Consider the following 12,556-nt stretch of genomic DNA (forward strand, 5'->3'; position numbering starts at 1 on the left):
GTTTGCAAAGTAGAAGAAATTTGCGGAGTTTGTATTGCACAGAAATAGGCAGCTATAAACACACATTGTAAACAAAAACTAATTTTAATTACCAAAATTTTGATATTTCTAATTTTGACAGATAAGAATTTTTTAAAATTATTATTAATATATTTACAGCAAAACATAGTTAGAAGAAGTTTTCTTTGTTGGTTTCAAGATGAGTAATTCTATGTTCGTTAAAAGTGAAAGGTATTTTCGTATTAATGTTCCGCCCTTTTAAAGATTGAATTTTATTAAACATCGCATTTTTTTAATTCATTAATACCTAAACATTATTATTTGTATTCTCTTCATCATACACATAGTTTAATAACCTGTTTTCTAGGAAGAAAGAAGAAAAAAAACCAAACTTGCTATAAAACAAGCTGTTAAACTCGAATTATTTTTTTCAAAAAAAATGAAACACAGTTCAAGTAGTTATTTGAAAATTCAAGATTTTACATCATCAAATGCTAGATAAATGTATGCAGAAAAAAGAGATTAGTTTTTCGACAGAAATTGGAAACTGTTATAATTTTTCTTTTTAGAAAAATTTAAGAATACAATAAATTTTGGAAATATTGGGCTCATACTTTATCTTTTAAAGACTAATTAATGTTATCTTATTCTAAGCAATAATTAAGATAAATTATCAATTGGCATTAAAACAGAATTCATTGTGGTCACAAATAACCCACTTTTTTTTTACTGTTTTTTTCCAACGTAGATTGTGCACACCAAACTTACTATAGACCAATCTATTTGTCTTGTTAGTATGCTGCGTACTTAATATATTTTGTACTTTATTAAATAATCAATGTATTTGTGCTGTTTTTTGTTTTGTTTTTTTAACTTGTTTGTTTAACAGTTCATTTTTTCTCTTTTTTGTAGGTTTTTTATTATGTACCATAAATATTTTTGTTCTTTTAAAGTTGGTATAAAAGTAAAAATTCTGTGTACAACAATTGCTGCTGTATTTTTACTTTTCTATTTTTTTTATTTGCTTTAAACTATGTTATAGATTATTAACAAATGGGAAATACCTTGCTCTAAATCAGCTATATATGATTCAGCAAATTTTAAACAATTTGAAATTGAAAGTAAAAGTTTCTTATTGAAATTATTTTGAAGAAAAAAATATATACTACACTAAGTGTTAGAATTTGTTGCATTACCTTCTTGAAAAAGTTGTTATTATAACACTATTAATCATTTTTATTGTATTGTGAGATATTCTTGGTGGTATCCAATGAAGACACATAATAACAAAGGTATAAGTTTAATGAAACTATAAAACATAACATAACAATAACATGCTTACAACACGTAACAAGGTTAGCGATGAACATCTATTAGGAATGGGTATATATACTCTCTGGAAAGGTAAGGCAGCGCCGCTATTCAGAAACTACAAGCTGTTGTTGTTGACTCGTAGTGATGACGGAAGGTGACGTCGGTTGACATCACAACACCCCTTTGCCCTAGGATAGAACAAAGTCTTTGAACCTGCTTGGCCTGACGATGGTATGTCTGGGCCTCAAGTTTCTGGAAGTCTGTTCTGGAACTGGAACAGAAGACTCTTGATTTGGTATTGTAGGTTCAACTACTGAACTCTTAGAATAAGCACTGGAAGGAATGGGAGCTGGTACTTCAGTCTCAACACTCGTTGCTGGTGGAGATGATACACTAGGGTCGGACGGAACAGTCAACGGATCAGGAATACGTTTCCGCATTTGATCCACATGTCGTTTAACTACCTCGCCTCCTGTAGCTTGGTAGGAAACTGGACCTGTAGGTTTAATTATCGTTGCTGAAGACCACTTTGGACCATGTCCATAGTTTCTCACAAAGACTGGATCGTCGGCACTGAACGATCTTGGAAGAGAACTACCATTTTTTCTATACGCATCTTGCTCCTGTCTCAACTTCCTCTCAGCCGTCAGATCTGGATGGAGTCTAAGACGGTCCTTAGCTTCCTCCCCATCAACAGTTCCGCAGGACTAGCACCTGTTGTGGTGGTGGGAGTACAATGTTGTTGAAGAAGGAACTTGGCAAGCCTCTTCCTCCAATTTCCCTTCACAATGCGTCTTAGGGCATCTTTGACGGTCTGGACTGTTCTTTCAGCCTGACCATTTCCGGACGGACGTCTTGGTGCAATCATGACCCTTCGGACGAGATTCCTCTCTAAGAAAATCTGGTACTCCGATGCTCGAAACTGACCTCCGTTATTGGAAACGATGACTTCTGGTATCCTATGGGTAGCAAAGATTTCTCGCAGGACGTCGACTGTTGCAGAAGCAGATGTGGAAGTCATATGACGCACTTCTATCCACTTTGACATAGCATCTACTATGATGAGAAATTCTTGTCCCTGGAACGGACCTGCAAAATCTATATGAAGACGGGACCAAGGTTTCTCTGGAATCTCCCATGGATGCACTGGAGCTTTAGGAGGCGCATGGTGTGTCTGTTGACATTCCTGGCATCTTTGAACATGCACTTCTATGTCGTGATCCATGCCTGGCCACCACACGTATGAACGTGCGAGAGCTTTCATTCTTTCGATCCCTGGATGTCCCAGATGTAGAGCCTGGAGAACACGTGATTTTCCACACACTGGAATAACTACTCTATTACCCCATAACAAGCAATTTCGATGGGTTGAAAGTTCGCTACGTTTTGAAAAAAAAGTCTGAAATTTTTTATCTGGTTTTTCATTTGGCCATCCTCTCAAAACCCAATTTAGTACTCTTGACAAAATTGGATCACGCAATGTTAATTTTGCTATTTCTGCTGCCTGAAGCGGAGGATCTTGTAAGTCCTCGGTAAACAATACCTCTAAAGGAGCGGGAACCTCAAATTTATCAGTCTCTTTTGGGAGTCTACTTAAAGAATCTGCGTTTTGAATCTTTTTCCCTGGTCTATGAATTAGAGTATACTCATATGCATTAAGTATTAAAGACCATCTCAGCATACGCGGAGACAAAATTTCTTTAGTAGGCTTATTTCTTGAAAAAATTCCTAGCAGAGGCTGATGATCAGTTATAATAGTGAATTTATGTCCATAAACAAAATGATGAAATTTTTTTTATACCGAACACAATTGCCAACGCCTCTTTGTCCATTTGCGTGTAATTTCTTTCTGTCGACGCGAGCGTACGCGATGCGAAAGCTATTGGTGCTTCGCAACCATTTTCAAGAACATGACTTAAGACAGCTCCTACGCCAAACGGAGATGCATCGCAAGCTAAAGTTATCGGTAATTTTTCATCGAACGGAACCAAAACCGCTTCGGAACTGAACAATTCTTTTAAATATCGAAAAGCTTCANTTGTTCCTACCACGTACAAAATCAACTACATCCGAATTCTCAGAATAAGAAGAATTTTGGGTATGAATATGCTTTGATTGGGAAGCCGCAACCTCAGATGCTACTGCAACAGAAATGGCATTTTCAAGAGTTAATTTGGATTCAGCCAACAATCTTCTTTGAACCTCTTCATCACGAATACCGCAGACTAATTGATCTCGTAAACGTTCTGACAAAGTTTCTCCGAAATTACAATCTTCGGCCAGCTTTCTTAACTCAGTAACGTAAGCATTCACAGATTCTAAATTTGATTGAAATCTTTTATGAAACTTGAAACGTCGAAATATTTCTGAAGGTTTAGGTTTAAAAGTTAGGTTAAATTGCAAAACTTTTAAAAGTTTAATTAATTCTTGAAATTTAAATTCTGTAACTTCTTTAGGCGAAACTAAAGTCCGAATTATAGACTATGTTTTAATTCCACAAACAGCTAAAAGAGTCGCACGCTTTTTACTATCATCAACGATAGAATTAGCCTCCAAAAAGTAAGTAATTTGATCAGCATATAACTCGAATGAATTTGGTTTTGAAGTGTCAAATTCCTGAATAGAGCCTACCATCGCCATCTTAGTATGAAATTTAACTTAAGCCAGACGAAAATATCGCAAATAGAAAAACGCAATTAAACATTTATAACACCTACCGGAAGTATTAAATAATACCGGTATTGGATCTCGTGAACAACTCATGGCGTTCAATCTTCTCCACAGAAATCCAATTGATATCCAATTGCATCTTTACAAGAAATCCAATTGCAGTTGAACTTCGTCATGCCGTGCGGTCGAATTCCAATTTTCGTGAAATAGGATCAGTGGAATACGATCCCTTCTCGTCGCCACGTATTGTATTGTGTGTCTTCATTGGATACCACCAAGGATGAGATGACGAGGCTGGGATGACGGAAGGTGACGTCGGTTGACATCACAACAATTTTCATCAGTCACAGAATTTAAATCTTTAAAGATCCAAATGCTATTATTTTTTTAAGGAAGAAACTATTAATCTTTTTGGGAAATAAAGGATCTTTAAGATTTTTACATTTTTGGTACGTTTCCCTTTTGTTAGAACAGTCGATAAAGCCGCCAATGCAAAATCACCAAATGCAAGTAAATTCAACTGTCTCTTTTTTTTATGATGATAACTAGTAAGAAATCTAAATATGATAAATAGATAAAATTGCTAGGTTTACACATGCGAACAAAGTAAAAAAGATAATTTATTTTAAGAAGCATAAAATTATAACACTATATTATAATGTATATACAATAATTTTAAGGTAGCAATTAAAACTAGCATAACAAAGTTTAAACAATAACAGAAACTGTTATTAGTCAGTGAATTCTAAAATGGCCGACATATACACTGTCGTAACAATGAAGGCAGTATCACCATTACCTTTTAATGGAAGATATGTATTGTCAAGATAACAAATGATGACTGAAATTTTTTCGAAATAGTTTATTAATTAATAAACAACTGCCACGCACTTATCTATGTGTTTGATAAGTTTTTATTCATTTCATCTTTTTCAATATTTATTAGTTGACATCCATATAAAATATCATTTGATTTGCTTTTTTATTTTAGAATTCAGAAAGCTGTTGCTTTAATAAATGGACTGGAACCGCCAAAATTCCCATTATTGTTGAATCGGATACTCCAAAAAATACACTCAAAGGTCAATTTTGTAATTATATATAATGCTTATTTATTAAAAAAAAATCATTTCTGTAATTACCTAGTCTAAATTTATAAGTTTTGTTAGTACCTCTTTAATATTTCTTTTTTTTTAATTTTTATATTTTATAGCAGAGATGTATTTTTATTCAATTTAGTTATTTTTAAATAAATTTTTTTGTTTTCCATGAAAAACTGCCATACGAAGGTAGAAACGTTAGTGAAAATGCATCTATATCTTTAAATATGCTCACTAAGTTATAGCATTATGCTATTTTACAGTACAGAACCCGTTATCCGGAAATCAGAAAACCGAAAAACCGGAACGAAATTCCATCAATTTTTCCCACAATTTTTAAAAAATATATATATATATTTTTTTTTCCCTCATAAGATTTTAGGATTTTTCTTTCTTTTTTGAAAGATGTTTACCTTGCCATCATTTTGGAAATAATCATTAGTGTATTACTTGGTTTTTTCTTCTTTTTAAGATTACTTCCAAATTTTCTTTTTTTTCTTTAGTTAGGTTTAACAATAAAAAAATGGCTTTTTGTAGCGATTCAGAAAACCGGAAAAATCAGTTATCCTGAATAGCGATGGCCCCGGTCGTTCCGGATAATCGGTTCCCTACTGTAGTAATTTTTTTATTGTTTACTATGTCAGTTATATTGTTATTATCCCCCAATCATTCTTCTCTTTAAAAAATAAAATTGAAAATAATTTTTTTCAGTGTTAAAATTACTATGTAGGGCAATCAAAGAAATAAATTATTTTTTAGCTATTTCATTATAAAATATAGAGCATTAGATACTTACTAAAACTAACACAGAAGTAAAAAAAATAATAATAATACCTATTAACAATACTTAGCTTACTTTTTTGACCTTACATTTGAATTTTAGCTGACCTACCTTTTTTAGTATTATGTTAAGAAAAGTTCAGCCCATCCAACGTTCAAGTTCTGAACCATTTCTTTTTTTCTTCCTTAAATAAGTTCTAGTTTCATCTACACTACACTCAGCTCAGACAAAATATCAGGCCATTTTGAACTATGATTCTTTATTTAGAGCGTTTTGAATGTGAAGTTTTCATTATAATCACCCTGTACTTTGTTTGAAAAAATTATCTCATTTAAATTCAAAATGTGCTCTTTCAAACACTTTTATAGTACTAAAACTTTAACTTACTTTAAAAGGAAGAAGTATTTACTAAAGAAGAGTGCTCCAAATTAGAAGTTTCACTGGCAGTTAATCAAGAGCAACTTAAACTAATATTACAGACCCTCACGTTTATTTTCCAACAGGTACTAAGATTCATTTTATTAATTATTTTATTTTTATTTATTTACTTATGTTTTTGTAATTTTTAAAATAATATATTTTTTGAAATGCAATTTGGACTTATATAATGTGTATATACATATATTGTAGGCAGCATATCATGTAGCTAAACCTGCGGTATTGAGCCAAAATTTGCAACAAATAGATTTAAATGAAGAAAAGGTAAGTCGTTGAGAATTTAAAAGAATATAATTTAAGTTTTAATGCAACATTTTATAATATTTTGTTAAATATATAAAATGTTGTGATTACCTGTGTTCCTGGTTACTCCATCCTTGAAATTTAAAAATCATATTCAATTTTTAAAAGTTATTTTTTCTTTTTTTGGCTTAAAAATTGATTTGAGAAAACTTTAAACACTTTTGCATTTTCTTATACATCAATTCTATCATACATAAGTATCTTGTTCATTAGTTTTACCTTACACTAATTTTTTGTTGGTTAATTTGATATTAATTACTTGATCAAAGAAAAAAGCAACAATAATAAATTATCTTTAATTAATTTAAGATAAAACTACTCTTACATTAAATAATGTTAGATTAGTTTTTTTGTACATTCATTAAAGATAATTTAGTGTTTTTTTTTCTTTGGCTTAAAAACTTTTTGAGATAATTTGATACAATTTAGTATTTTTTTCTGCATCAAATCTGTCCTATTTAAGTACCTTGTTCATTAATTTCATCTTGCAAGAAAATGACTCAAAGTGTGATATAAAATTTTGATGTCAAACAAAATTCATTGTTGAGTTTTTCTAGATATAAAATTTTGATGTCAAACAAAATTTTATATATTTTGATTTGCTTAACTAGAATATACATATTATTTAATTTGATACCATTTCACTAGTTTCCAAATTATTTCCAAATTCCCCTCTTCTCTTGAAGAAAAAAAAAAGGTTTTATATTGAATAACTGAAAAGAAAGAAAGAGACCACAATCATAATGTGCCAGTGGCATAATGAGAATATATGTAGTTTTCATTTAAGAAGTACTAAGTACAAACTCTGTGCATGCCAGGATTTTATTTATTTATTTATTCTGATTTTGACCAATTTCAGTTAGTTTTCTAATTTAATTTGGAGAACTGGGAATATACAGTAAAGAGTTTAATTGATGAGAGCTTTTCTAGTGAAGAATTGAATATTGAGGTTGTTCTGAAAGAGCTATATTGCAATCAAAATATGCCATTCAACAACACCAGATGCAAAAAAAAAAATTTATTGTTAAAGTTATTTTGTTTGTAATTAACCTGTTGAGATTTTCATCAGAAATATTCAGACAAATATTAATCAGGTATGTATTTGAGAAATTGGGCGAGAAACTGTTCAATCATATTATTTTCAACATGCTGTGCAAAATTTTATTTTCATTTCAAAATGATAGGTAATTGTAACAAATGTTATTGGAAAATATTTTAAAAATGTGTACATTGTCATGAATTACTCTAATTATATCATACAATTGATATTTGTCTTTCCATTTTAAAAAATGTTAACTTTCTTAAAAAAATTAAAACTTTAAAAAATTTAGAAAAAGCCTAACAAATGATACAGCAAAAAGCAAAGAATAATTGTCAAATAATAACAAAACATTTTTACAAAAAAATAATGCTAACAACTAATTTTAAACCAGCACCCTATTAAACAAATAATGCATGTGCTTTTCATCATTCTTGAATTTAATATACAATTGCAATTAATTTAGTATTTGAAGAAAATGTATTTGCATAATTATTGTGTCCCCTTACCCACATATCATGCATAAGATATTATTTCTAGTGTATTAAAAATGTTTTGTTGTGAATTTCCTTTTCATTAATGATTTTGAGTTGCTAATTAGAATTATTTGTTAAAAATGTAAAGGCTTTTGTTTTTTTCTTTTTCAATATTTCTCATAACTTATAGTAATTAAAAAAAAATTTTATGCAGATATCAACCATTGTTCAAACTTGGGTCACTCATGCTAAAAATGTTGTAGAAAAACTCAAGCAAAAATCTATTGCTCCAAAACAGGTAAAATTTGCAAATGTAGCTTTCAATTTGAACTTAATTTAACTAACTTACTAATCTTTGTAAAAGAAAACAACTTTTAAATGATTTTATACTTAGGTTTGTTGTAGTGAAAATTTGTAGTATATTTTATTTAAGCTTGTTTCCCAATTTTTGCATTTATGCAAGTTTTTAAATTATTTTGGATTCTTTAAACTATTTATGTCCTAAAAGCTTAATTGTTAATGATGTTCCCTCTGTTTCATGATGTTTTTTAGAACGTAAAACATAGCAATATGCATTCGGGCAATTCCACAGTGAAGTCTTACATATGGTGCACATATATCATATATTTTAGTAAAAAAAATGTGTTAAATTGTAACTGTGCCTGAAATATCATGTTATCAAATATTAATGTATGAAAACAGCTTTGTTCATATTTTTAAGAGGTTTAGGGCTGTAAACATATTGATTATAACTCTCATGAAATTTCCTATAAAAACAGATTTTTTAATGGCATGGGAAACACCCATGCCATTAAATTCGAGTTTTATAGATGTAAATTATTCCTTTTACTTAAGAATAGTAAAACTTCTGTAATCAAACTTTGATCAACAAGAATCGTAAAACAAAATTAAAAGACTTTAAAAGATTTAGTAAAAATTATTAAAAAGTGTACAAAGTACTAATTTGAAACATTAAGCTGCATTTACAAGAAATCCTGAAAGTCAAATCTAAGTTAAGAAGTGATTTCATAATTGAAAAGCTCTTACGTCAACTTCTGGAGTAAACTCCAGAAGTTGACGTCTTTTGGATTCAGATAAGGGAAATACCCATGCTTTTTTAATTCAAGACTAAAATGATTCCTTGTGCATCACTGAAAAAGTCCAACACGAGGCTTACAGACGTAAGTATGGTAGCAAACAATGTAAGATATTTAAACAGAAATACATACTAAAAGGGCGTGTAAAATTTAATACCCATGCTTAAGACTCTTGTTTGTTAGCATAGCAAGGTAAAACAGGATGTTACTTCTTATTGATTCATGTGTTTAAGAGTGTTGTGAGTTTGTTTAAGCTGTATAGAGGTTGTTTGCATTTTATTTCTGCTTAATTTAAAATAGAAATTCCATATCCAATTTTAAAAATGCTTTTCAAATTATTAAGTTTTTAAATCCCTTCTTCTAAAAGAATTCATTTAAATTAAATCAAGTGATTAAAATTTGCTTCATAATAATAAAAATTCTAATAAAAAAATTTTTTGCTCATAAATGTTACCTAAAATTATATTTTGTTCATTATAGTATAAAAAAGGGTCTTAGACTTGGCCTATAGAGAAAAATAGATTTTGTTTAGTTTAAATGATGTTAATAATTTCATGTTAATAATTTTTGTTCAAACTATCATTAAAATAGTAGTACATCTTATTTTCCCCTTTAAATTCTTTTCAGTTAATTTAACATCTTTTAATGCAACAAACTTGTGTCTGTCATGTTTATTCCATACAATAAATTTTTTAATAAAATATTTACAAATTTATTTATTTTCAGCTAAGTGATGTAAATTGGGAGTTGAGATTACAAATGGCAAACTCTTCTATGAGTAAATTAAAAGTTCCAATAGGTTTAATGGAACTAACACTAGCTTCAAATGAGGGATCAGAAAAACTGCAAATGGAATTTTCACATGATGAATTATATTCTTTCTATAATCAGGTAAAAAATTAAAACTTCTTGAAATTTTGTCATCTTTCTTTTAATTGCTTGTGAATTTTAATTTAATTGCATATCATTACTTTTAAAACTTGAATTACCTTAGTGTTAATAATATAGTAAAATTTATTCTAAAAATCATTTAAATCAGATCAGTAAATGGTTGTTCAAAGATGAAAAATAAAATGACAAATGTAACTACGTTTAGAAACTTGTATCTTAATTGATTATCATAATACGTTTTAATAAAACTACTATTTAGGACTCACTTTTAAAATGAGAATTCTGAGCTTTTTTTTTAGAAAAAAGTCGACCGAATTTAATTGATCTTTTTGATTACACTATACCAATTTCGTTGTAATGATTAAAAGTTTTATTGAAGGAGTTATTCCAACTGACACTAGAGGTTTTGAAATAGGCTTATGAAATATGACTGAAGAGGGTCAAAAAATTTTAATTACTTATTAAAGTTATGTATAATATTTTACATAACTTAAACTAATAAAAAAAAACATTCTAGAAAATATCAAATTACAATGCACACAGTATTAGAAATCCTAATAATGTGAAGGAAAAAAAACAGGTTTCTGAAAGTATGTGGGGGGGGGGATTTTTTTGTTTGCTCCTATAATTTTGTGTTTTCTTTGAATATGTTAAACTTAAGTTTATTTTGACTGCATCTTTTCACTATTTTATAGTATATATTTTATTTATTAAATATTTTAAATGGTTAGTCGAATCCTTAAATTCAATTTCTCTAATTTTCTAATATAAAATTGTAATAACATAAAATTTCATATTTTAGAGCATATTATTTCAAATAACTAGCAGTACAAATTATTCAGTTGATAACTCATACTCCCCCTTCCGAAAACTAAACAAAATGTTTCAATAATCATTCAATCTGAACTAAAACATTTTTACATATCTTACATCACACTGTAAAACTTGCTCTTTCTTTTAGCTTGAGGTTATTCAAACTCAATTAGATGCCCTTAGATGAAGATGTATTTTCTGCATTTTGTAAAATACTGTATTACTATTTTATATATTATGTACTATCTTAAATTATAATTCTATTGTATTTTATATTGTAAACTTTTTCATAAAGAGATGTTAATGTACATTATTGGTGGTTGATTAAAAATTTGTAATTATATTTTACCAATTGTAGATATCATTTAATATAAAATTAATGCTAAAACTTACATTAGAGTTTTGTTAAATTATTATAATTTTTTTTTACCCTTTTTGTTGAAATAAAATAGTTTTTTTTCTCATTTGTGCAATAGTCTTCTTCATGAAGTAATCTTTGATTTAAGTGATGTACAGAGAACATCACTTAATTAATAAATATCCAACCTTAATTAATAAATATTATTTTCTTAAACATCTTAAATTTATCATTTTTGAAAATAAAAAAATATATTTTTCGAAAATAGAAATTAATGCCAGGAAACATGCTCAGAGACAACGCAGCATCAAAAAATTATTTTGGAAGAAAAAAAACTGGAAATAGCAGATTATATTCAAAAATAAAAATATTCAATGCCACATTATTGGCTTAACTTTTTAGAATACACCTACTACAAGTATTTAAAGATATTTTAAATTCAATGTAATATTATAAATGTGCACCTAAAAATTTCAATTTGATACTATTCGTAAAAATTTGTTAAGTTGCAATTAGATGCAAATAAATTTCTTAATGCACACTAGGATGAAAATTTTAGCCATAGAGAAATTTCACAAATTAGCCAGATATGAGATAGAGTTAATTGAATTCATTTTGTATAAACAGTGTTAATAATGCCTTTTACATCAAATAAGTGGAAGATAATGCAAACCTGAATAGATTTTTAAAATGACTAATTTATAAAATATCGACCCTTTTAATACATTACAACTTCGAGTGATTATTTTATGCTGAAATAATGCTAAATTAAAAATGATTTACACATTGAAAAAAAACTTTATTTGAATTGTTTAAACAGATGACGAAACAACTCATTTATACGCAACATGGTGAAAGTTAAATCATGCGTAACTGAAAATCCTCTCGTTGCTTATAATGTGGAGGTTTAGAGAGAAAAGGGTACCAGCTCAACCGCTATCCACGTCATGTGAGAAAGGTCAAAATTATGCAATTTTACTACCATGGCTGTTAGAAGTTAGTACCCTAAAAATTTGGCTAGGTGCTTGGCCATGGTTGGATGATGTGGAGACTTGTTTAAACACACGCACTTGTTAAGTATTAAATTGGGATTCTAAAAATAAATACATAATTATTTAGAACTGAATACTATTTCTTTTATGCTGCCAAGACTGACATAAAGACTAGTTGCAATTTTGGGTCAAATTAAACTTGCTAACAAGCTGTGCTTTATAATTTTTCTATAAGATTTTATTGTGGTCTGTAAATAAGCAATTGTTGGGCTTGAAAATAGCAC

The 12,556-nt window shown here is 29.0% G+C and overlaps 1 protein-coding gene across 1 annotated transcript; it reads left to right on the plus strand.

Annotated features, from left to right (window-relative positions):
* Positions 1-36: 36 nt before the first annotated feature.
* On the plus strand, positions 37-11,386 carry LOC107441691 (COMM domain containing 10 protein valette). The gene is made up of 7 exons (XM_016055041.3): positions 37-231; positions 4,976-5,066; positions 6,261-6,368; positions 6,496-6,567; positions 8,336-8,419; positions 9,945-10,109; positions 11,071-11,386. The coding sequence occupies exons 1-7, from the start codon at positions 200-202 to the stop codon at positions 11,107-11,109; spliced, it is 591 nt and encodes a 196-aa protein (XP_015910527.1). The 5' UTR covers positions 37-199; the 3' UTR covers positions 11,110-11,386.
* Positions 11,387-12,556: the final 1,170 nt, after the last annotated feature.

This window comes from Parasteatoda tepidariorum, chromosome 7 (assembly GCF_043381705.1).
Source record: "Parasteatoda tepidariorum isolate YZ-2023 chromosome 7, CAS_Ptep_4.0, whole genome shotgun sequence".
Classification (NCBI taxonomy): domain Eukaryota; kingdom Metazoa; phylum Arthropoda; class Arachnida; order Araneae; family Theridiidae; genus Parasteatoda; species Parasteatoda tepidariorum.

What these genes read in the sequence shown, in the direction of transcription:
- LOC107441691 (XM_016055041.3), top strand. Translation starts at nt 200, where the DNA reads ATGAGTAATTCTATGTTCGTTAAAAGTGAAAG. An exon ending in TCCAAAAAATACACTCAAAG is followed by an intron (nt 5,067 to 6,260) that starts GTCAATTTTGTA and finishes TTACTTTAAAAG; the next exon opens with GAAGAAGTATTTACTAAAGA. An exon ending in AATCTATTGCTCCAAAACAG is followed by an intron (nt 8,420 to 9,944) that starts GTAAAATTTGCA and finishes ATTTATTTTCAG; the next exon opens with CTAAGTGATGTAAATTGGGA.